At 37.5% G+C, this 26,163-nt stretch overlaps 1 protein-coding gene across 4 annotated transcripts in view; it reads left to right on the top strand.

Moving 5' to 3' along the window:
- Itpr2 (inositol 1,4,5-trisphosphate receptor type 2) overlaps window positions 1-26,163 on the top strand; it is a 416,582-nt gene that overhangs the window by 272,752 nt on the left and 117,667 nt on the right. For all 4 annotated transcript variants that reach the window (XR_004518150.1, XR_004518151.1, XM_010615034.2 and 1 more), the window contains 6 exons: window positions 5,095-5,278; window positions 6,143-6,399; window positions 8,490-8,690; window positions 11,112-11,222; window positions 15,220-15,315; window positions 16,030-16,152. Coding sequence is in view for 2 of the 4 variants with exons in the window: in XM_010615034.2 (XP_010613336.1) it covers window positions 5,095-5,278; window positions 6,143-6,399; window positions 8,490-8,690; window positions 11,112-11,222; window positions 15,220-15,315; window positions 16,030-16,152 (972 nt within the window). In the remaining 2 variants the exon portion in view is untranslated. The remainder of the gene's footprint in view (window positions 1-5,094; window positions 5,279-6,142; window positions 6,400-8,489; window positions 8,691-11,111; window positions 11,223-15,219; window positions 15,316-16,029; window positions 16,153-26,163) is intronic.

Raw genomic sequence — 26,163 nt, 5'->3', positions numbered from 1 at the left:
TTTTGTTTCTTTCACTTTCTCTACCCCTCCCTCTCTTTCTCCCATACTTCCCTCCCTCCCTCCCTTCCCTTCCTTCCCCACATTTTTTTTTTCAGTACTAAGGATTGAATTCAGGGCCTCAGGCATGCTATGCAAGTGCTCTACTGCTGAGCTATATCTCCAGCCCTTTTTGTTTTTTATTTTGAGATAGTATCTCACTAAACTGGCCTCAAACTTGTGGTCTTTCTGCCTCAGCCTCCCAAGTGGCCAAGATTACAGATATGTGTCACCATGCCTGCCTCTTACCGAACATTTTTGTGGCATTTGTTAATGGTGACTTGTTCTTTCTCTTTGAATACTATTCTGCCTGCTTTTGGGGATACCATCTTCTCTTTGTACCTTCTTTCTGTTTCTTCTTAGCCTCCTGTGAATGTTCCTCTTCTTCTAATGAACTCTTGGACCTGGACTATCCCAAGTTTCTTTGTGTTCTTTCCTACTATTTCCCTTGCTCCTGGCTGTAACTGGTTTTCCTTTTGGTGGAAGACCGTACTCCATACCCACAATTACATGAGGGAAGGATTGGTTCGGTTCATGGTTTCTGGGTATCAGTTTATGACCGACTGGCTCCAAGACAGAAACCTCATGGAGGAATAGTGCGTGGCAGAGTGAAGAACCTTAGTTCATGGTGGCTGAGAAGCAGAGCTGCAGAGCAGCACCAGAGAGGAAAGAGTAAAAAAAAAAAGACTACACATAGACCCCCAAGGCCATGCCTCTATGGCCCACCCAGACATACCAGTCCCCTGGGCAGATTCTAGAACCAATCATTTGACATAATCAAGCTTAATTATTACACCAGCTTAATCTCATTCGTTTTTGCCTTCCACTCGGTGTGAAGATTCTCACCTTCCTTACTGAAGTCCAAGGTGGTCCATCCCGCTGTCTTCCAGTAAGCTTTAATGGGATGTTCTACCAATACTTTAAACTCAGCATGTCTCAAATGGAATACACTGCTGTTTTCCACATATCCCTTCCTCCCTGTGTATCCCAGAGACTGGCACTGCACCTATCCAGCTGTCTGACCAGAAATTGAAAGTTCACCTGAACCTACCCATCCTCGTTCCTTCCTGGATATCCCAGTAGTGACCAGCCTTTGTGATTCTGCTCTCCCAATATTTCTCATATCCATACTCCATCTTCAACCTCACACCTCCAGCCAAAATCATCCAACTTTTCTTTCTTAGTTCATCTCTTCCTTCCTCTTCCTCCTGTGTGTCAGCTACACTAAACCCTTTGTAGTTCCTCAAAAGTGTTGCTCTTCTTCATCTTGTTTTCTCCTCTTTAAATATTTAACTCAGTGGACTCCTCATGGGGTCCAGCCTTTCCTGACACCCCGCTGGGCAAAACTGACCTCTAGTTGCTGTGTGCCCCTGCTGTAACCTGTCGACATCTTTAGTAGCATCCCTGCCACTTTACTGTGCCTGTTCATGTGTGCTTCATTGAGCTCTGTTTAGTAAATTGAAGATATTTAAAGGTTGAGACATCTTTTTGTTTGGCTCTGTGTCTGGCTTTATCTAGAAGTTCAATATCTAGGAGTTCGGGAGTGAATGTTGTCTGTAATTATACAACCCTAATCAAATCCTACCTCCTTCACAAAGGAGGCAACTGCTCCCTTCTCTGAACTCCTGTAGCTCTTGTTTCTTTCACAGTCACTTGGTACTTTGCCTCTAATGCTTTGTTTTGTTGTTATTTGTATTGTATCCTGCTTCTTCAATTACATTTGAATTTTCTTAATGCAGGAAACCAAGGCATATTCTTTACACCCCTATCCTTTATTGCCATTCAACAAATATTTGTTCATAAAACAGCATTAAATTATATTCCCATATAAAATTGTTCATATCGGGTGGGTTGTGACAGTCTCATTTGCCCGTATACCCTTTTCAGGTTTCTGCGTACCTATTTCACTTTCTCATCCAGATGTCAGCTGTGTGCTTCTGGCTCTAAGATCCAGCTGAGGTCACTCCGAATCCAATCCCCTGCCCAGTCGCTGACTAAAATGTGTCTCTCAAGACTCCTCCCAATCCTCTGGGAGTTTTATATTCTCACTGCCTCCTTAGCCACTACTGGCTTTCAGTTCCTAGCTTGCTTCAACAATCCTGCTCTGTTACACCAACATCTGAATCCGTGCTCCTTCTTTAAGTCATCTGATGTATTTAATATACTTTATTCAAGATCAGTCAGTAGAAGAGGATAGAAGAGGAACTTACATTAGAATTCCAAACACCAGTAATAACAATAAGAAAAATAAAGCCTGCCATATACTTGGCACCTTTCTTAGTGACTTGTATATACTAATTTGGCTAATCCTCAGGCAGCCTATGAACAACGCATAAATTGTCCTACCTTAACCAAAAAAGCTCAGACAGACCCAAGCTCAGAAAGGTACTTAGAGGTAGAATCACTTTGAAGCCAGACAGTCTGGCTACAGATTCTGTGCTCTAGGGAACATCTCCTTTGTAGAAATAACCATCTGTACCTTCAGCTCTGGAAGGTGTCACTATCTGATTCACCACACACCAGGCCCTCTCCTTCTCTGAATCCCTAGCTCATTATTTCACTTCCCTTCTCTGGCCCCCACATTTCCAACCTGTCTCCTCCTCCTCCTCCTCAGAGCCAGATCCTTCCTCTGTTATAGATGTGTTTATCTATCTCTTAGGTCCTAAAAAGAATCTTAGCATTTCCCCCACTACATGCTGTACAGCTCCATAAGGTCATTTTCCATGCAAAAACCAGATCTTAAGAGATCCATGTGCTATCTGTTGAGTATGTAATTATCAATGAAACCTACTTTTAACCTTCATTAAATTCCTATTTTTCATTATTATAGAGCCCTGATTTTTTCCCCATTAAGTTTATTGGTACATTTAAAGCAAAGAATACAGTTCATTTATCACTGGGATCTTGTTCCTTTACATGATATGTCTTGGTTCTTACTTTTTCCCCATACCCCTGCCCTCTCTTCATTCCCTTCACCCTCTCCTATTTACAAAGACTTTGTTTCCATTATTTTCCTTTTTTAACATTTTTTCTTTTCCCTTGTTTCCTTTCCTCTCCCCTTCCTCTTCCCCTTTAGCTATTTTCTTCTTTTTTCACACTATCAATTACACCAATTGAACCTTGTTTACACTTTTAGTTTTCCATACCAGAGGAACTATTTGGTATTTACTCATGTGGTTCCTATTTATTTCACTGAAGAATATCACCTCATTTTGCATCCATTTAGCTATAAATGTTTCTAGTTTCTCATTCTTTATGGCTGAGTAGTGTTCCATTTTATAGAAAAAGTACATCTTCTTTAACCAGTCTCCAGTTGATGAAGAGCCCTGATTTTTAAAAAGTGTCACCTATATAAATAATTATTTTGAGCTTACGTTGTTATTTTATAAATGTTGTTTAAAGCATGAAAATCTGGATTTAAATCCTAGCTCTGCTACTGACTAAGTTATGTGAGGTTCAACAAGACAGTCATTGCCACTGACCCTCGTTTTATTAACATATAAAATGACAGTGAGAAAACTGTTCATCACACTGTCAGGACTGAAAGTATCCACAGTGTGATGCGTATGAAGGACCACTATAAATTGTAAAACTGCTTCAGCGGAGCCGGAACATTTCCATAACTTCCTTGCTAATATAGGGAATCTTCCTTCCACCTTGTGCCCATATTGTGCTACACATACTAAGGCTTCTGCATCAACTTACTCCTCTGGACCCTAAAAGTCTATGAATTCTGCACTTACCTTTGCATCAACAGAACCAGCTTGACTCCTTCACTGAGGTTGCTATGGTTACTGTGACTTTTGGCCTGCTTCCTTGAGGGGTTGTGAGCCTTCTGCCTGAGTACTTCCCTTGTAGGTGTGAAGCTGAACTCTCAGGCTTCATAAGAAGACCTGTAGCTCATGGTTCCAGGCATCCCTTAAGGAAATCATGTCTGTAAGGACAAAATTCCCCAAAAATGTCTGTTTAGATTTTCTTATTTTGGAATATGGCCAGTTCTACTTGATCAGGAAACAATGAGTTTTTTTTTTTTTTTTAACTATGTTTTCTTCGCACTGATTTTCACTGTTTGTATTAATCTCTTCTATCACCATAACTATAAGATTATTATCTCTATTCCCTTTTTACTACTGCATTCTTACTTTTGTCATGTCCATCTCTTACATTTTTTTAAATGAGAGCTTATATGTTCCCCACCCATTTCCAATTCTGACTTCTCTGTGGAAAGGCATCACCTTTCCTATCTCTTTCCTTCTGGATATTTCCATAAGAAAGACCCTAAGCAGACACTGATTAGGGTGAATGTTCAGTCTGTCCACATCCTACTAAGGTATGTTTTATTATCCTTTTGATGTTGGATCCTTTCTACATCATTATTCATTATAAAGCATAATTTATTTTAAGCTGGATCCATCCTAGCCCCCATGCAAAGCAATGCAGCTAATGAAGTACTGGAAGGAACTCAGTGCCTATTTATTAGTGGGTTCTCGTGAGTACAGTTGTCATGGTAACAAACTCTAAATTAAATGTACTATGATTTAGATAAAGAGCAAAATAACTCTTTGTAACTTGCCATAAGCTCATATTTATACAGGATAATTATTGGATTAATGGCTGTTTCTTACTTCAGCTTACAAACCCACGAGGGCAAAGAGTGTTAGTTGCTTTTCCTTTTTGTTCTATCCCTAGCACTCTCACAGGGCCTGGCATTTAGTAAACATTCAATAAATATATTTTGAATTACAGCATGACTTTATAATAATATAAAATTAAAAACTCTTTCCACAGATCTTGCAACGACCTTGTAATTTTTGGCAAATATATAATCAGAAAGGATAAATGAAACAGCATATGAAAATATGTTGGATTTCAGTAGAAAGTGCTAAGTCAATACTCCCTGTTATTAGCACATGTTAAATAGTGCAAGAGACTGAAAGGCTGTCAATTTATGAAGTAATAATGAGTGCTTTTATCCATAATGCTTATCTTTATTTCAAGCATAAAAACACTATTTTTCTCCCCTTGGGTATTGATACCTTAAAATATGTTTTCTTGCAGTATTCTTTCTACCAGCAGTTACACGAACAAAAAAAGTCAGAAAAATTCTTCAAAGTTCTCTATGATCGAATGAAGGTTGCTCAGAAAGAGATAAGATCAACAGTGACTGTTAATACCATAGATTTAGGGAGCAAAAAAAGGGACGATGACAATGAATTGATGACCTCTGGTCCCCGAATGAGAGGTAAACAATTATCTGTGTATTTGGGAGAACCGTGTAAGTGAAAAAGGCATGGTCTTCAAGTATCACTTATTTTTCTCTTCTCTCTTGTTTTTTTTAATTATCCCCATGGTGACCCTGAGTTTTGACTTTCCATCCATAAGCAGTTTTGGTCATGAGCTTGACCCTAAGCCATCCCTGCAGGACCAAACTTAATTAGGCATAATCAGTGCAAACTACACAGTGACATGAAGCATGTCTTGTTTTGTCATGGCTATGCATGGCAAAGAACAGCCTCTGATGGAAATTCAACCATTGGAGCAGAATTCATAGTGCTAAATTCCAACAAAATATTATTGGCATTTGCAATAACAAAATTATCAGCATATTAAATATAAAGCATAAAGATGTTGCTGGGCGTGGTGGCGCATGCCTATAATCCCAACACTTGGGAGGCTGAGGCAGGAGAATTGCTGTGAGTTCAAGACCAGCCTGGGCTACATAGTGAGTTCTAGGTCAGTCTCAACTACATAGTGAGACCCGGTCTCGAAAAACAAACAAACAAACAAACAAAAAATCATAAAGATGTTAATACATTGACCTTTGTTATGTTATTGAGCCTTTCTGTATGGGTGAACTCACATGTGTGCATCTTTCTAATACTTAAAGCATTCTGAAATTGGTTATACACTGATATCTTTTCTGATGTCCCTTGCAAATATTAACTTTTTGTTGCCACTTCAAATCCTTTTTGAAAAATTATTGCATCTCTTGTGATAATTTATAATGCAATGGTTAGAGAATATAGGTCCGTGCTTGTCTTTTTTTCTCTTTAATTAGCAAAAAAGAAATTAGTTCAAAATTATAAGGGTACTGCTTTATTTTCAGTGAGAGATTCCACACTCCATTTAAAAGAGGGAATGAAAGGGCAATTAACAGAAGCTTCTACAGCAACATCCAAAGCATACTGTGTATACAGAAGAGAGATGGACCCAGAAATAGACATTATGTGCACAGGACCAGAAGCAGGAAATGCTGACGAAAAGTCTGCAGAGGAAGTCACAATGAGTCCTGCGATTGCTATCATGCAGCCAATCCTGAGATTTCTTCAGTTACTGTGTGAGAATCACAACCGGGAGCTGCAGGTATTTGTTCTGATTTGTGTTAAAGCTGCGAATACAGCCTGTGGTTATAAGTAATTAATTCAGATAAAGCCAACAAGTAGTTTTGGGGAAAGAATCAGTAAAACCAAAAATGCTGTTCTGAAACAGAAGAACACAATTTTATTAGTGAAGAAAAATGTCAGGAGATTTCTTTTATGCTTGGGAAAAAATTGCACGCACCCAATGATGTTCTATGTATGTGCAATCCAGATGTTTATAACGGCACTGGTCATCTCTTCCTGGTATTCTGGCATCAAATTTGTGTCATCTATATTTTTCATCATGGTTTTACAGACTTCAGGGCCTTCCATCATTTGCAAACCAATTCATATTTCTTGAGGGAGGATACTGAGCACATTTTATTTCTTCTTAGAAACAAAGTCAATACAGAAAGGAACATTTTACAACTGATAGCTGCTACCTTTGTAAATGAATATAATCCATGTCTTAATATCATCTTTCCTACATTTTCCCTAGCAGATAAACTTAGGGGAGTTCATACAAATGTTGACCCTTTGTTTTGCATTGTTTGTACACACTGCTTGTGTCACCATGGCAAAGCCACATGAGAGGTGAAACCCTTAAATGGCCAGATGGAAACTGAATGTGTATGCTTGGCCTGAAGAGGTCCCCACTGTCAGACAGTCTTCAACTAGGACTTAGTTCCCACCACACCAAGTCAGCCATACAAGATGGCTTAGCTGACGGAAGATTGCACCAATGAATTACAGTGATTGCATCAATGAATTGTCTGCAGTTAATCCCAGTATCTGCCTGAGCGCATCCTCCTGTCCTGAATTTTCACAGTAGGCAGCAAATAGCCCCTGTTTTGAATTAGAGGACAGCAGAATGTGAAGTTGTGTTCTCAGCAAGAAGGTACAGTGTAGGAGATGGCAGGTTCATATGTATTGGACCAAACGAGACATTCAGGAGTTAATGATGTCAGAAGCCCTGACTTGTGTACTGTCCCACTGCAGCTTGTGGAGAGCTTCACAGAGTGGTTGGCAGGCAAAATCCAGAGCTTTTGTTTCAGAGCAAGGATACTGAATGTGTGTCTCTGTGCTGCTTCTATCCCATCAAATGGGAAAAGAGAGCTGTTGGATATAAAATGAGTTACATAGCATTTGATTGAACATTTCACTGATAGGAATATGAGCTCAAACTATGTGGAAAATGCTGTAGAAAAAATTCAAATAAAAAATTAAGTAATAAATAAAATTAACAAATACAAGTAATACATTCAAGTAAAAAAATAAAATACTCCCTCCCAGCTTACCTTTTCACCAGACTTATTTTCCCCAAAGAAAGTCATTATCAACAAGTTGTGTTTCCTTCTAGAAAATTTTTTGCAGATGAAAACTTTGATAGATGCCTACCGATCTTCTTTTATTTAGTATTATAGCTCATTGCCAAATTACTTATTGTGAAATGATGCTTATCATATCTATTGAATCCACGTCATTTTTATAGCTTTGCTATATTGCAGTGTTGGATATATTATTTATTAAATGAGTCACATTACTATGGGTGCATTTAAGTCTCCGAGTTTTGCTGTAACAAGTGGTGTGCAGTGAACAACTTTTTGAATCTATGTACAGAGGTTTAGAACAATTTTTTGAAAGTGGAGCTGTGTATTCCTGATAGTTCTGAGAGTGCATCCATGCTGCCTTCTGCAGTGGTTTTATCAATTACAGTCTGCAGTGAAGCTCTACTATTTATAATGAGCCCATTTGCTTGAAATTTTGATGACTTCTTTTCCCAATGAACTGCTTTTTTCCTTTCCTTTTTTCTTCCCCCTTTCATACTTACTATTTTTGCCTTATCTATCTGGTATTAAAATGACATTGAGAAACATTCTTTATGAACTCTACTGATGAATACAAATTCTTGAGCTAAAACCTAAGCCTCCTTAAACCTCAGAGAGATTTAATAACTGTGAATGCTTTCTTATAAAGAGCAATTCCATTCCACTCTGCAGATCTTTTTGAGTTAGAAAACACACATAGGGAACTGAAAATTCAGCACAGTGATGTTTTTTTTAACCCCTCGCATGTATTTTCTTTTGCCCTCAGAACTTCTTGAGGAATCAAAACAACAAAACAAATTACAACCTTGTCTGTGAGACCCTTCAGTTTTTGGATTGCATTTGTGGGAGCACAACAGGTGGCCTGGGCCTGCTGGGGCTCTACATCAATGAGAAGAATGTAGCGCTGGTCAACCAGACCCTGGAGAGCTTGACGGAGTATTGCCAGGGCCCATGCCATGAAAATCAGGTAACTGTGAAAGCTGTTGTTCATGCAGAAGTAGCCATGACTCCTGAAGAGAGGGCCAAGCTAGGGAAGGAGCCAACCTTTGTGTACATTAGAAGATCTTTCTTCTTGCTTTGCCAGGCACTTTTACTTTCCTAATACAACATAAAGACTGAATTATAGGCCAGTAAAAGATATGCCATGTTTTTATTTGATTTCATCCTAAGTGAAAATTCCCATGAAAATGTTCAAGATAAAAATCAGTTACTGAAGTGTAAGGGTAAATAAGTTTCTTAAGCACTACTCAGGTTTCATCAGTAGTAATCTTTCCAGGAGCTATAGAATAAACTTCCTTTGGGTCTTTGGCTCCACTGTAGTGGGTGGGATATGTTGTCTCTTTTATACTCACAGTAAACCTATGAAGTAGTCATGGTTGCTTCTGTTTTGCTGATGAATAGTTTCAGACTCAGCCATGAAGTGACTTCGCAGTATCTCAGAGTACCAGAATCTATCAGTTGTAGAGCCATTCGTAGAACTCAGGACTTTTGACTCAGAGTCTAAGTAGAGTATTGTTTTGTCTATATCATTTGGGGGTGGGGACCAAAGTTCAATTCTGCTTTGCAGAGTGATTATCTCTGATTCCCAATTTTGGCTAGCAAGGACATGCTGTGGGAGAAGACAGAGAGTTAGGTCAGTAAAGGGAGCTATCCTCAAGTTTTTAAATTCACCATCCCACTTGAACACATGCATTATAAAGCTACTATCACAAGCGTGGGTCTACCTTGGAAAATAGAGGTTTCAAATAGTGAACTTTTCTGCCTACAAGTTTTAAAGAAGCCATTGAGACCAAACATCAGTAGCTGACATGGAAAGGAAATGTGAATAGTTTGTTTTTCTCTTGCAAATTACGTCCGGATGCATATATAGTACCTATGTGTGCAAACACATATGTATGAACAGCAACACATGTATTCATACTTATGTAGGTACATAAAATAAAAGCATGACAATTACTGGCATGAATAATTTGTTAGGAAGGCATTTTTCCTTCTCTGTAATGTACACAGGTCACACTAAAAGCGCAGGATTTTGCCCTGCGCTTTTATGGATTACATTTCCATTTCCTAAGGTAGTGGTACAAGAGAAGCTAACTGTTGATTTAAAATTAAGGTAAAAATATACAGATTTGGAAACTTGTTTTTGTTATTGATAAGCCACATTTATCTATAATAGAAAATATGTATATCACGTTATCACTTATACTATTTAATGGAAAGGCCATAAGAATGTTCCCTACTTTGGGTTTTTAAGAGAATGAAATTGAATTTTGAAAGTAGTTTCTTAAAACTAAATAAGCTCTAAAAGTAAAAACTAAGAATAAAATAGCATGAACTTCACTTTGCATTCTCTGTGCTCTACAAATGTGTGGAAGGGAAAGAAGGTTGCTAACAAATTCTAGAAATGATCTGTGGGCGGATTCCCTTTGTTTGGCAAACATTTTAATGAGCACAAAATCCTCAGGAAATAATATAGAGAAGATGGATGGAAAACACCTTTCCTCTGTCTTCAGGAAGTAAAAAATTCCTTCTACAAAGGGGAGAAGGAAGCTGGTACTAATAAGCTGTCATTTCAAAGTCATCTGCTTTAGCCTTTCTCATTTCATTCTCCAGGGCTTCAATTTTTCAAACTCCTTGATAAGGTCCTGCCTTGTAACACAGTCCTACAAAGCTAGCCCTTGAGCCCCTGATTTTAAATATTTAAATATTAAGCTCAGACTCCTTGCTTGGAAGATCTTCATCTGCAAAACATTCGTATTTATCTCTCAAGGTGTTTGGTATTCATTCTGCAAATGAGATCCCTCCATAAATACCCAAGTTTAAGAAACCTGCCCAAGGTTTTCCTCAACCACCATTAATGGATGGGGTTCCCCCAATGTCAGGAGGCTCCAACATCGCCTGTCTTTGTTGCTACCTGGCAATAGCATCTCGTTGCTAATTTAGCATGAAGTAACAACTGAATTAAAGGAGTGTATCAGTTCTGTGAGATTTACTTAAAAATCTTCCTTTTTCATATTCTCTTAGGACAGGTAAGCTCTTAAATTTAAGTTGAAGGAGATCTTCTATTGGTGGTTATATTAAAATTGATTAGCTGAAAGAGTATTTAATTTAATCAGTGGTCTTTAACATACTATAAAAATAGTTTATTTTAAAAGACATGTGCCTCCCACAGTGTCTCTTTTTGTGTTCTGTTTCCAAATCCATTTAATTAATACCAATCAATTAATAGGCATACTCTACATAAGACAATAAATCAAATGCTCAAAGTTAAATCCAAATATATTTTGAAAGTCAAAAGCTAAGGCAATTCTGTTGCTGTATGTCCTGTTATTTCTGGTGCATTTATGTTGTGAATAAAATGTTAATTTTCAAATACCTTGTGTTCTAGACCTGTATTGCTACTCATGAATCTAATGGGATTGATATCATCATTGCTCTGATTCTAAATGACATAAACCCCCTTGGAAAATACCGAATGGACTTGGTGCTTCAACTAAAGGTAGGGTAAATCCACGTGGATTATTCAAGTGGGGTTCTCTATATAAAGTTCCCTTTCAGAGCTGACTCTACATCTTCAAGTTGCTTTTATAAAAAGTAAGATATTATCAGATCTTCAAATAAGGAACTGTCAGAAAGGAATAGTAAAATCAAAAGGCTCGCCAAATTCCTGATAAGATGTGGGGTTAACCGAGGTAATATTCAGTTGCAAGGTCCTGTAATAGAAGTTCCTTCAGACAGCCACTTTGTTTCACTACTTTTTTCCTGTTTTTATTTTATGTTTTTCATTATATACAGAAGCATGACCTCAGCTGAACATCATACCATGTATATTTAATTCACTTTGACTAGAGAATTCCATCTAGCAAGTCACGGTTAGATAATGTCAAAGAGATGCATTTTAGGATTGTGTCTTTCTTCTTTCTAAATCTTTTAAGCTATTATCTTATTTTCCCCTCTAAATATGTTGTCATATTCCCACTACCTTAAGGGTGTCCTTTAATTTAAGCCTTGTACACCCTCTCAGCAGTTCCCACTGATCAGAACTCAGGAGCACAATGGCATTTCAAAAAATTTCCCCTCGATCTCTTTGTTCAAATGAAAATAGACAAATGAATGCACACAGACACTGTATAAATCCCAAATGCTAGGGCATGATATTCAGTTGAGATAAATTATTAAAGATCACATCATTGTGTCTAGTGTCAAGCAGATCTTTACAAAGCTAATCATTTGGTTAAATATAATTTATTTGTATAGCCAGTTCCATTTAATACTAATATGGAAACTGTACAATTAAGTTGAACTTTGTATGGGTAAACACTTGGCTGAGAAAAATAGAATGATATTTTTATGGATCTGTTTGTAATGTAAGTTTAAGTATGTGGTGAAATGTAGATATGTCCTACTCATGGAAAGATTGTCCTAAAGCTCCTAGTAAACCCATGCTTCTTTTAACAGGAGAGATGCATTCCCACTTTTTCAATGTTTCATCTTTAACAGAAGGGCATTGAGCCCTCTGTTCACAATCAGGATGCAGATGATCCTTACATAGGTTGTGTTTGGGTCCTTAGCTCCACCAGCCTCAGATTTCAGTGAGCAAGACCAACTTAGGCCTACAGGACAGTCAGCTTAGTTTGAATATTTTCTGTGTTTAACTATAATTCGTAAAGAAACAATATATATAGAAGCCTTGGCCTTTTCCTTTTGAATATCTTGGTTAAACGCTATACTTTCAAATCTCATTTTTAATTACTGTGACTTCATTGAAGAAAATATTGAGTAACTCATCAGTTTGAAGTATGGATACACAGAGTACCTACAAATCCAGATCTAGGTAAAAACAAATTAAGTGGGATATGATTTCACAGCAAAAATGGTATTAGCTGTTCAAATGAAAAAAATTTTTTTTTGTTTTTGTTTTTTGAGACAGGGTCTCACTATGTAGTTGAGACTGACCTGGGACTCACTATGTAGCTCAGGCTGGTCTCAAACTCACAGCAATCCTCTGACCTCAGCCTCCCAAGTGCTGGGATTACAGGCATGCGCCACCACACTTGGCTATGAAAATATTTTTTAAAAAAGGATTCTTTATGTTTTTATTTTAATAAGCACAATTTATTTACACTTTTTAAAAATATGGCAGTTGAATAAATCAAGGTATGACTAAAGTACCAAATTATGGATTTGACTTGAAATATTTTAAATAAAAATTTTTACTTTGAGGTAAATGTGCTTTTGCAAACAGTCTGTGAGGTTTTCTAAATATTGGCTAGTGTGAGAACAATGTAAAACAGAATGATATAATTTGGTAAATGTGGAGCCTCTCTTGGGTGGGGTGCTTTAAATCAATTTTCCGTAACATTATCGAGATACCATATGAAAAATATTAAGGTTTTATTTCATATCACTTGCTCCTGAATTTGCTGCATAATTACCCATAATTTTACATATGCTTTATATACTCATGTAATGTCAGAATATGAATTTTAGAATTATGTTTTGTGCTTTATTTTTTCATTTTATTTTTATAACTGGCTTGTGAATAACAAATTCTGAGTTTGTAAATATGTAGGATGTTTTGTTTTGAAGAATCTGGCTTCCTTTGGAAGAAAATCCCCTATTAATACTGACACTTCCATTTGATATTTTAGTATACATAGGTTCTTGCACTTTGCAATCGACTCAGATTTCAGTAGGCAATTTACAAGATTTCTTTCTATTCTCCTGACATAGTGTGAAAAAAGAAAATTGGTTAAAAAGATAACCACCTTGCTGATAGCATTCTAAAATTGGATGTATTTTTAAGCTATTATGTATCGGGCCTGCTGAGCACGCTTCATTAGAGACTGCTGATAGCACTGCCAAGGTTCTCTCTTTGAATTCTAGGGAGGGCTGGCTCTAAGAATTTAAGCTCTCCACTGATCCCGAAACCTGGGTTTTTTTAAGGCATGTTGCTCATACAGGATCCTGGATTATAAAAGTAGATTTTAGGTTTGGTGCAAATCTGGAAAAATGAAAATGGGAAAAAATACAGTTCCTCCTTCAAAGTACGAAAACCTTTTCACAGTGGATCAGCAACACTGGTGTCCTTCACCTGCTAGTCTTCTCCATCATTGTTATGAACCCCAGTTACTTACAGTGACCTTTAGGCTGTACTTCTGAAATAGTGGGTTAGAATGAACTCCTGAGATGAAACAGTGGAATTAATTTGCACCACCTTATCAAGTTGTTCAGTGATTGTCTACTTAGACCCCAACACTCATTTAATTTTATTTTTTAATTCTTTAAAGGCTTTAACTTTGAGCCATTTGCAAGTGTCTTAAAATCATTTGACTCTTGAAACCATTTTGTACTCAAAGGCTTTATGTGGAGATTAAGATTCTTCTCTCATATAAATTCATTATAGAAATATCTCCTGTTTTTTTTTTTTAACAGTCTTGCTGTTTGCCAAAATTCTATAGCAGTGATATGGAAAGTACAGTGTACAGAAACATCTTTCAAACTGTAGGACATTATGCTTTCTGTAATAAGACTGTTACTGTGTGATACCCATTTTGGATTATAAATTACTTCAGAAACAGTTTTGGTATCCGTAAAAATGTTTGAGATAAAATATTTATAAATAAAATAAAATTAGAACACATCAGAGATAACAAGTTATTTTCATTCTTTATTAAGCAGAAATAGAAAATATTATTCTGGTCTTGCTGGGGTGACTCAACAATAGAGAGCTTTCCCAGCATGTGCAGGGCTCTGGGTTTGATCCTCAGCACTAAAAAACGAAAAGAAAATATTATTTTTCCACAGCTAAGATAATAAATGTATTGTTTATGTGACATAATATAATGAGATCAATGTCATTATCAGTTTGTATTTCTAACTCATGAATTTACTATTTCATATATTCTCACTATTGCTCAAATTTATGTAAAATTTTTATTTGCTAATGATGCCTTTGTACTATTTTTAAAGAGTTGTGCTAAATTCTTTAAATTACATGCAATTTTTATAAAATATATCACTGATTCCTCTTCACTTTATTGTCTTATTAAAATTCAATCATGGAAATGTTTGTTAAGGAAACAGTAAAGGAAAATATGGGTATATTTTAGAGCAGCATATAGTAATCAAATCTGCACTTAATATACCTTCTCACCAATATTGAAAATAACTCATATCGCTTATGATTCATTAGTTTTATTTTGTACTAACAATGAAGTAAAATTTATTTATTTAGTTAGTTATTTAGTTATCTGTAGGAAAAATTTGTTGAAAAAATGATAGCTTCTGTCTAAGAGAGACAGAAGGTGAACCAGGAAGTAGGTTGCCCTAAAACATACTATTTTAAAATGTTAATAAGACAACAGAAATGAGCAGTTTTTAATTCTGTTTGATTAAAAAAACCGGTCTTGGTAATCTCAATTAAAGCAAATGCAGGGGATCATTAATCCATGAAATAGACTTTGAGTGTGCATTGACTCGGTCTGTGTCTCCAGAACAACGCCTCCAAGCTCTTGCTGGCCATTATGGAGAGCCGGCATGACAGCGAGAATGCAGAGAGAATTCTTTTCAACATGAGACCCCGGGAACTGGTAAGAAAACTATTACAGCTGTGTTAGTAACGGAAAGCCTAAATGGGACAAATTTATAGTAAGCACATCAGAAAACAAGGCTGGCAACTTTCACTGCTCTAAAAAGGTCTAATGGAGCATTTTGAGCTACCACTGCCGAAGTGCTAGACGGCCCTGGGACGGCACAGGCCGGTGCGATGTGCGGCCTGTGACTTCATCGGTTCTATCAGTTCTGAGCACCTCTTTTTACAGTATTGTTATAATCTTCTAAACCATGCAGTTGAGTTTTGCAGAAAATAAGTTGACTTTGGTTCAGTAGTGCCTGAAATACAGCTAGCTCTCCTCATTTATAGGGAGCTACTCTCTTGTCCACTGTGAGACCCTTGGTGCCCATTACCATGTCCAGCACCAGGTCTGCCTGTTATCTTGTGGGTGCTCAACCAATAAGAGGTGCTTATCAGGGTTCCCCTTTCTCTGAAATCATAGCGACTTCAACACTATTAACATTCAGAGATCAAAGCAAAAACTTGCAAGGAAAACAGAGAATGTTGTAGAAATACAGTTCCGTGTTCGTTTAAATAAAGACGGTTTCCACAGATATCTTCATTTTGAATCTTTTTATGCTTTTGAGTCTCGAGAAGCTTCCTAGTTTTAAATTATAGCTCAGACACAATCTAAAATGTGTGTTGTAACATTGCAAATGTCATTGTTCATCTTTTTTTATTTCTTGGCTAGGTGGATGTGATGAAGAATGCGTACAACCAGGGACTGGAATGCGATCATGGGGAGGAAGAGGGCGGAGATGATGGAGTTTCCCCCAAGGATGTTGGACACAACATCTATATTCTGGCTCATCAGGTATCACATTTTATATCTTTCTATTATTTTGCTTGTCCCATCAATCATGCCTTATGTTGATATCATATTTCCAAGTTCTGGTCTCAACTTATTCAGCAGTCATCCTGTTAGGTTTGTTTGAAAAACAAGAACAAGTGCCCAGAATGCTTGATTTTGTACTCTGGGGTGTGCTAGGGACAGTCCACAAGAAAACAACTGCTGGGCCAGGAGGGAGGAGACAGTCCTGTGTCAGAGCCAGAGGAATAGAAAAACAGGGAAACCGACAAAAATCCCACAGGAGAAGAGCGGAGATGCTACTCCTGGGAAGGCCCAGGGTGTAAAGTAAGGGGCACACTCAGTTCTGATTAGAACAGACCTGGCAGGTAGCATCAGCCTCCTGGAAGTGCCTTCTGCAGAGGCCAGCAGCTGCAGCCTCAAGTTGTTTCTCATAAAGATGAGGCTGAATTTTAAATTCCTTTGGAGGAACTACTTCCATTTCAGGACTTGTAAAAACCAAAACTTGCTAAGCATTACGTGATAAATTTAATTCCATTAACATAAAAATTAATTTTAAATTTGTATCTTGTAATGAAGATTTATTTAGAAGTTTAAAAACTTTGAAAGTACACATGTCAACTTAATTTTGTCTGTCCTAGTGCCTTCTTTGCATGGGCTAAAGTTCAGACTTAGTTGGCATCACTTACTCGCTAACTATTCCCTCCACTGACAGTCTCTCCTTTCTCCTGCTTCTCTGTTTATCTCATCCATTGATAATCATTGATAGACATAAGGTCAGATTTGAGGAGATTTATCTTTAAAGGTTGCTCTTTAGACATTTCTTCTGCCTTCCTCTCTTGTCGTGTAACTGTCTAATGGATGTGAAGTTGAGTGTAATATTAATAAAAGGAAAGAGACACTAAAACTACTATTGAAAGAGGCTGCTACTGTTCTATGAGGTAAGTGACATGTGGAGAAGAATTTAAGGTCATTTGTAGTTTATCAGTACACATTTATGGACCAGAAGGAGGTGGAAGCAGATATGTTTTAGCATATTAAGAATAGAGAATATAAATTTTTGAAAAAGTCCAAATTGAATGTTGAAAAAAAATGGAGAAAGAGGATAAAGTTTGCAAGATGGTCATGTACTAAAAGATGATGCCAAAGAAAAGCAACCTTGTGTATACACAAGAGACATGAAAAATGGTGATGGCATAAAGGTCATTGATTTTGACGGATTTGAGTTTATGAATGTACTTGAAGAGGAGAACAGATACAGTATTCAAAGGTGACAGTGGAATTATCCAATGAGCAGAAATTCAAAAGTAGCAACAAGGGCTGTTAAAACAACTTCCTGAAAGAGAGGAGAGAGCATATGTGAAAATAGCTTGGAGTGGATATATGGAGGTTGTTTTTAACTTCCCCCCAAACTAAATAAATGTTGGATAAGCAGTAGTTTGTAAAGCAATGAGGATACATAAACCAAGTGAAGCTTTGGAGCTTTAGGGAGAGAGAGAGCATCAGGCTAAGGAAAGAGGTAGATTCTGAATTGCTGAATGGCTGAATGTTACAAGCCTCAGGCCTAAATTGTAATTTCCAATTAAATTGAGTCTGCATGGGTCTCTTTGAGAACTCCTAGATAAATAGGAATATAACTGCCGAGGAGCTTTACTCGATTTCTCCTTATTTTACTATAACACATAAGAAATTGTTGCCTTGTCACATTACAAATGCATTCTTCATGGGGTGACTTCCTGCCACCAGTTTTTCAAGAAAGACGATCGACTTTCACTCACATTGTGCTGCTTGCTCTGTGGCTCCTGTGGCTTTCTCTGGGCTGTGGACATCGAGTTTGGTTTCTTGGGAGGCCAACCATGGCTGCTGAGTTTCATAGGAGCCTGCTGTCCAAATGGCTTCTGCGCCAAGGCACAGACACAGGTGAGCGGAAGGTGTCAGCTTGGCTCCAGAAGTGGCTCGCAGCTGTGCTCCAGGGACCGGGAGAATCCAGGTTTCGCTGTTTTCCTTGTGGATGTAAGGTCACTGGGCTCCTGCAGGCAGGTGACTGTGCATATTGGCTTCTGTCTTTGCACAGTTCAGTAACTGCAAAACCAAAATGCAGCTTCCCCCTTGTTTTACTATAATCATCTTTTGTGCAGACAGTATATTTTGGTGCACACAGACTTTCAATTTTTGTTGTTATGCTTTTCATGGCACTGAGGTGGTTCTGCTTTTTATACCGTGACATCCCTTTTGGCTGTTCCTGTGGTTGGTGTTACAAGAAGCAAATAATGCTTCTTGTAAATGTCTTGTCTGATCTACATAACACTATAAATACATCAAAAAGGGAATTTCTTAAGATCTAGTACTGTGGTATCATGCAGAGAACTTCGTTAACAACTCTTCTTTAAACTCTTCATTTAATGTTTATCAGAAGTAAGACGTATAAGGAGATACATGGTCTTGCAAGCCAGGGAGAAGTATTAGCAAGCCTGTGGAAAGCAAAAATAACTCTTGCATCATAAAGCAAGAGAAAATAGATCACTTTAATTAGTTATTTAAATTTTATTTCAAAATAAGCTTTACAGTGTTTCATGAGCATTTTCCTATATCAGTAGATGGTCTTTGAAAAACATAATTTTAATGTCTGTTTAACTGTGCATCACTTGAATGTACTATAATTTGCTTAATCACTCCTTATTGTCAGACATTTAGGTTTCAAATGTATTTGATAGTATAAATTATACAATGATTAACATCCTCATACATTAATCTTTGTCTGCCACACTGATTATTTTCCTAGGATAAATTTCAAGAAATTTAATTACTGGGTCACAGGGTAGTAACTATTTTATGGTTTTTGATGCACATTATAAAATTATTTTCCATGGTATATTATGGTATTTATCTTACTGAATCCTAAAATTATTGCTAATTTTAAAAGTATTTGGAACGTAGCAATCACTCAACAAATGTTTGTTGAATAAATCATTGTATAGTAGATGAATGAGATCTTATTTTGATTCATCTTTTAGGTTGCTAGTAAAATAGACTTTGAATGTGTATCTTAGTTATTTGTAGTTCTTCTGTGAATTACTAAAAATGTATTCCTTCTTCATTGGGGCTCAGTTTTTCTTACTGAATTTTAATAATAGATAATAACCATTGTCGATCATATTAGTTACAACTACTTCCTGATTCACTGGATTTTATGATTTAATAAAACATAAATGGTAGTTTTCTCCCACGAATTTAAGATCTGTTGAACACTCACCTAGATTTTCTTCTAGTGTATAATGAATTCACTTTTAGTATTTAATCATTATAATTCTTTAGTGTCATAAAGCAGAAGTGTCATCAGAAGGTGTGCGGACGTTAACTCATGTCTAAAGGCATGTTCCATTTTTGTGAAGCAGTAACCCATGAGGGCAGGATCTGTAGGAATTATACGAGGTTGTGGAGAGCACTGGTCACAGCAGAAGCTTTAGGAGATCAGGGCTGAAATCCAGCCCACCTTCAGAAGAGCACGGCTCGAGTGTGTGACTGGGAGGAAGTGGGGCCACAGCAGTCGGTCTGGTGACCTCTTACAGAGCAGGCGGTCACCGCCCACGCCCGCTGGTTTGCCAATTGGGGTTGGAGGCCCTGGCTTTCCACTTATTCCAGTATTTCAAAAGAAGCCTGATTTTGAACTTTTTAAAAATGCAAATTCCCCTAACCTTTAAAAGTTGGCAACTCATTTAAGGTTTCTAAAAATGCTGAACAGGCTAAATAGAGCTCCCTTGCAAGCTGAATGCTGCCCAGGAGCCCTGGTTTCACTGTTTGTGGAATAGAGCATCTGAATTCCTTGTTCCTTCTTCCACTCAACAGCCTAGATGTATTGAGTGCTTACTAGATGCCAGGCACGGTGCCAGATTGCAGCAGGGAAGGAGATCCACAACCAGAGCAGCTCTCAGGGAATTTACATTCTGGCTGGGAGCAATGAAAGGGAGACAAACAAACCAGAAAGATGGCAAACAGCGATACAAGCATTACAGTGGGTGAGAACAGATGTGGTGAGAGGTAGTGAAGGGTGTCACTAGTCCCTGGTTGATCTGGAAGTGCTGATCCTGGACGTAGATCTAAGGGGAGGGGAAAGGCCCACTGTGAAGTGGATGGGGCGCATTCGGGGTGCAAGGAGCAAGCATCTCAGTGACTTGAAAGTGTCAGTGTGCTTGATATGTTAAGAGGAGAAAAAGAAGACTTGGGTAGCCAGACACCCCCCCAACCAGCTATCAGCACTTGAATATTACTTTAGTCACATAAAATTCCCCTCAGATTAATTTATTATAAGATAGCCATTCAGGAACATTTATTGATACCTCTTATTGTGTCAGGCATTGTGCTAGTTGCTAATATGGAAAGAAGACTAAGGATGCATCAAGAATTTCACAGTGAAGTGTGCGCAAGGGGGAGAAGGTGAGAGAGAGAGAGAGAGAGAGAGAGAGAGAAAGCCATCACTGCACCTGGGTGTTCTGTGTTAAATGGAGTAGGTGGGAGGTTACTTTTTGCCGAGGAGTTAGCCAGAGTGGCTTCAGGAAGAGGTGACATGTGAGGCATGTCTGACTCTTCAAGAGCAGAGCATTGGGGAGGACACTGCAGACAGCGGGAACAGCGGCTGCAGAAATGCCCCATGGGTATTTAGAGAGGAGGACTTCTTTTGGAAAGATTCCTACAGATCTCACATGGTACTTCCGTGTGTTTATCTGAGACGAGCTACAGGAATGTGAATTGAGTAAACGTCTTTGATAACTTAACAAATGATATGAGGCACTTAAATATTTTACTGATGAGTAAGTGAAGAAGGAATGAATGAGTGAATGAATGACTAGGATATGCTATATTCTAAAGCTTTGGTAATTTATAGTTTAAATGTGATAATAAAATTGAATGAAGATTTTTTTATTATCATGAGCCAAATTAACAATGATTTCTGCCATTTGGAGTATAAATTCCTTGTGTACGGACACAACCCTCTCAATATTTTTTTTTCTGTGACTAGGGTGACTAGAATATATTAGATATTCAAGAGGAGTTTGGGGAGTGACTAATGTAAAATTGCACGCATGCTCACAATGCTTTGGTGTAACACAGGTATCAGGGAAGTTTAATAGCATCTCACACAACTGCTGCTACCATTCTGGCAATCAAGGAACATATTCAACTGTGATTGATTTTCTTTATAATTTTATAGCTCATTCTTTGCCAGTCTTTTCAGTAAGCTTTACACAGGGCTTTGTGTTATCTTTCTTCTTGCTAGGAACTTGTTTTATTTTTGTTTGTGATGTCATCTCTCTCCTGAGATAATAGACTCTCTCCTCCTTTATTTTAGTGTTACCATAGTTTTTTAAGATTCAAAGTGAAATTTATAGTATAGCCCCATTTCCTCAATAAATTCCAACCAATAATGGTTTTGTTTATTTTGAATTCCTGTATTCATCTCAAGCTATATAGTCAAACTAGTTTATGGTATATATTCTGTAATTTTGTACAACTAGGCCTTGATTCTTAATTAGTGATAAATTCCACAAGTGAAACCTGTGAGGTTTCTTTTTTTTTTTTTAACAGAAACTTTCCACAAAGTAAAAGAATAATGAGGGAAAAAATGTGTAGGTGTGATAGATTTAAATCCTCTACTAGGCACCTAAATATCTTTTACCAGGCAACTGAGCATGTTTGAGTTACTGCCACTTAAATGACCTCTCTAACTCATGGTTAATGGAAGCAATAAAAAATACAATTCAGGAAATGGATTTAAACTGGACTCTTTAATTGTTGGTTTGGTGTAAGGATCATGAAGTCAGAGTCAGCAGAAGCCTTTTTTTTTTCTTTTGCTTAACATTTCATGTTTGTTAGACTCTTATTTCTGAGTGACATAATTATTAGAGAATTGATCAGGATTCTAGCCACACAGAAGGCTGTTGCTGTGTCTACCACTCTTCCTTGTGACTGTTGTGACTCCAACTGTCTCCACTGAATTCAGAGTCTCAGGAGTGGTAATGATGCCAGGCATACCATCTATGTTGTTGTTCCTCCCCATGAAAAGGGAAAAAGCATAGCATTTCCCAGCATATTTCAGACCTTGGATTATTAACCAAAGCCAAAATTTCTTTCTTAACTCTTAGGAGAGCAAGACATGGGATGATAGGAATAGACCTGGCTTTTAAACACTGGGATTCTTTGTTATATTCACAACATTTCCTAGACATCCTGATAGTCCTCATTAACCCACTTTCTGTTCCTTAAAAACTCTGTTTAATTCCTGCAATTGCTTGCACTGTATTCATTTTAAGGGATATGCATATAAATTACCTGAATAACTAAGGTTTAATTTATACTGAAATCGTAGGAAACATGTATCACTCAAACTACTTAAAATGTTTCCCTGAGACTTAATGCCATTCACCTTCTTGAAGCTTCTGTTTTCCTATGCTAATACATAGTAATCAGCGTTGCTTCATTTACTTTATTTGTAGAAGCAGAAGGATGAGTTTGTAATTGAATACATAACTTCCATCTCTAATATATTTGAAGGGTTTTAACTAACTTACAATTTCTTCATCTCTGTTATTGTTTGTAATGCAGAAAGTGGAAAACACAGCTGGGTTTTCAACTCACAGAGGCATTTGTAGCTCGGTAATATGTTAGCTGGGATATTATACTAAGAATATTGTGCAAACAGCTCAGCTATTATTCACCTTGCACCATGTGGTTTTTTTTTCTACACACTGTTTATATCATGCCATTTCTCTGACTTCAGCTTCTCGATACAAAAATATGATGGTACTCACTGACTGAGGCAGGAGATGTGAAAGTTTGAGCCTAACCTGTGCAGTTTAGCAAATAACCTGTGCAGTTTAGCAAGACCCTAACTCAAAATTAGAAATAAAAAGGAAAAAAGGGATAGAGATATAGTTCTACAATAGAGCACCCCTGGGTTTGGTCCCCAGTAGCTAAAAAAAGAAAAAAAAGAAAAAAAAGGTATCCAAGAGCTGTACAAGAGCTGTAAACAATTTTTAAATACCACCAGATAATTATATTACATTGCAAAAAGTAGACTTAATTGTCCAGGTATGTGAAAATACTGCTGTTCTCTGTTCTCTGTGGTGTTCTCTGTTAGTGAGCAGACAGACCACAGTCCCTCCCCTTGGCGGCTTCCATTCTGCTAGGGTTTTCTTCCTCCTGGAGATCTGATGCTCTTATGGAGTGCATTCCGTACAGACCAGTTGTTCAGCGGAGGGTGTGTAAATGAAATGTGCTCAACTTTCATGAAGTCTACCTTTTATGGCAGTGTGGACAAGAGCAGTCACACTGCATCAAGCTCTGTGAAAGATGTACAAGGTGATGTGGGATCTCAGATTGGGAGTGCACTTGGGAAAGTGGGTGTGCAAAAGCCAGAGTGTGCTGGGAAAAGAGCCCCAGAGGGCCAGAGAAATAAAGAGACATTGATTTCCCTCTCAGCCATCTGATCATGCATTGGTTACTCAAACAGAAATTCTACTCCTAAAGACCTCTACCCTTTTCTTCTGACCCCTTTGTAATGCTGTGGAATGAACCCAGAGTCTTTTCTTGGAGCCACATCTCCAGTGCTGTTTATATTGAGGCAAGGTCTCAATAACTTACTGAGTCACTAAGTTGCCAAGGCTGGACTCAAATTTCCCAGTGCTCCTTTCCCAGCCTCCCTGAGTGCTGAGATTACAGGCCTGAGCCACCAAACTTGGCTTCTGCTCCCTTTTATAGCAGAACTGTTCAAAACATTGCAGGTACTCATTACCTCCTTTCTTTTCATTCTCTTGGTGTATGCCTTGCTACATCTAACACTCTGCTCATTCCTCATCTTATTGGATATGTCACTCACATTTGACACAGCTAAGTTTTCTGTTCTCCTTGAAGTCCTTTCTTCACTTCCATGCAGCACAGTCTCCTGCACTTTCTGATCCCTGCTGGCTCTTCTTTTTAGTCTTTTTCGCTGATTCCTGTTCATTTCTCTCTCCTCATCCTAGCAGAAGTTTTCTGGCTAAAATATTGTAGAACACATTCTTTGGTTGTCTTATGTTTTCCATCATGCCTCACTCCCTGGGTGAGCTTCATTCAGTTGTACAATTTTAAACACCATCTATACCATGATAAGTCCCTAGTTTTTAATCTTCAACATGGTCCTCTTTTCTGAACACCAAACTGGTTCCTCCAACTACTGGCTCAAGATCCATATTTGAATGTCTTTACAGGCATGTAACAATGAACATACCCATAATGGAACTCTTGGTTCTCCCATGGTCTGTACAACTTAGGTACGAACTCAGATTCTCACACTCTGGAACCTGAGCTTCTTATCATTTCTCTAACCTGAGGCTGGATTGTTGCTTCTCCAGTGAGTTCCCAGTGCATGCTGTGCTTACTGTGACCATGGGGTCATCTGTTGCTGGATTATTGTGCCCTATTTACTTGTCTGCCTCCTCTACTAGACCCCAAACTCCATAAAAGCAGAAGTTAGGTTTTATTCTTGAATGTTATCAGGTACGTGGTAATGTGAGTGATACAGTAAATATTTTGAATTAAGTACATTTGTGATTGTTACAGTCAATAAGTGTTGTGTGTGACCAAAAAGGAATTAGGTTGACACTGACTAGAGTTACAGTGCCAGGCTTTGTGGAGGGGCTTGAATTTTCAATGACTCTTAGGATTGATAAGATTTAGACACCAAGAAAAGAAGACATTTTCATTATAGGAAATTATATGCAGAGGTGGGAGCAATATTCACCATGGTGTGTGTATGTGTGTGTTAGGTTCTCTGGGATCTTGTGCCCGGGATGGAGAAGACATTGTGGTGCACTGTGGAAAGTCACAGTGGTGGGGTACAACTCACCAACTTCTGGAGGACTTTAAAATAAGTCTGTAGGAATATTTAACAAAATGTGATATAACAGAGATTTCTGCTAAGCTGTTCCTGAGAGTGCTTTATACTTATGTTACCATAAAATTAATGAGACATTAATGATTTTGTAAAATGCTGAACACAACAATGCAAAGACATGGGACACAGAAATCTGCTTTAAAAAATGTTCACTAACCCAGAAGCGTTTTTGCAAGTCTTAAAGGATCTTTTAATGATTGTGTTTTTATTTGTGCACTAAGTTATACTTTGACATTATTAAGCAAACTATCTAAAGGCAAATCAATTATAAATGAACTCATGAGAGAACATATTAGTAAACACACAAGCCAATGAAAACCACTTATGTCGAAGTACTGATAGTCTGTATATATGTGTTTATGTGCATGTATCTACCTATAGTGTTTATTTATTGACTCGTTTCTCTAGCTGAAATATAAATGAAGAAAGTTTAACTATGTAGGTGATATTTTATCCTAAGACACATTGTAGATGTATAAGATGGGATAGAATAGCAAAATAGAGAGCTGCAACTAGCTTTTGGTGAATAGGTCCAACATTAGAATATTGTAGCGATTTCCTGATGTAATAGCCAAGAGAATTGTTCAGATATAAGAGTGTCAACTAGCTATTTGGTAGGATTGTTCAATCCTATCTTTATAGTTTTTAATGAAATTTAAGTTTCAGAATTACTCAGGCATTGAAAAATGATAGACCATTGTGACAAGATAATGCTGGAAGATAAACTGTTAAACTAAAAAATGTAAGGCCTGAGTGAGGGAAATAGTTATCCTCTGCCAGACCAGAAAATCCCCCTTTTATGTCACTACCAAGTGGATATCTGAGACTATACAGGAGGGGAAAATCCTGGAAAATTTCTTATTGAGATTTATGTTATCAATGGAAAAAATCAGTTTTCAGGATATAAAATAGGTTTGTATAAAAGAGATCTTCTAGAAATGTATCTATCCATGTAACTTATACTTACACTTACAAATTTTTGTCCACTGTCTGCATCCTAACTTGTGTTACTTTATCAAAGTTTTGAAAATTGCCACCTAGTGAATATTTTAGTCTTTTAGTCCATACTATGCCTATTGCAAATATTC

Source organism: Fukomys damarensis, unplaced genomic scaffold, assembly GCF_012274545.1.
Source record: "Fukomys damarensis isolate Sample0158 unplaced genomic scaffold, DMR_v1.0_HiC HiC_scaffold_19, whole genome shotgun sequence".
Lineage (NCBI taxonomy): Eukaryota > Metazoa > Chordata > Mammalia > Rodentia > Bathyergidae > Fukomys > Fukomys damarensis.
The sequence above is the reverse complement of the archived record's forward strand: the minus strand, read 5'-3'. Positions and strand labels throughout refer to the sequence as shown.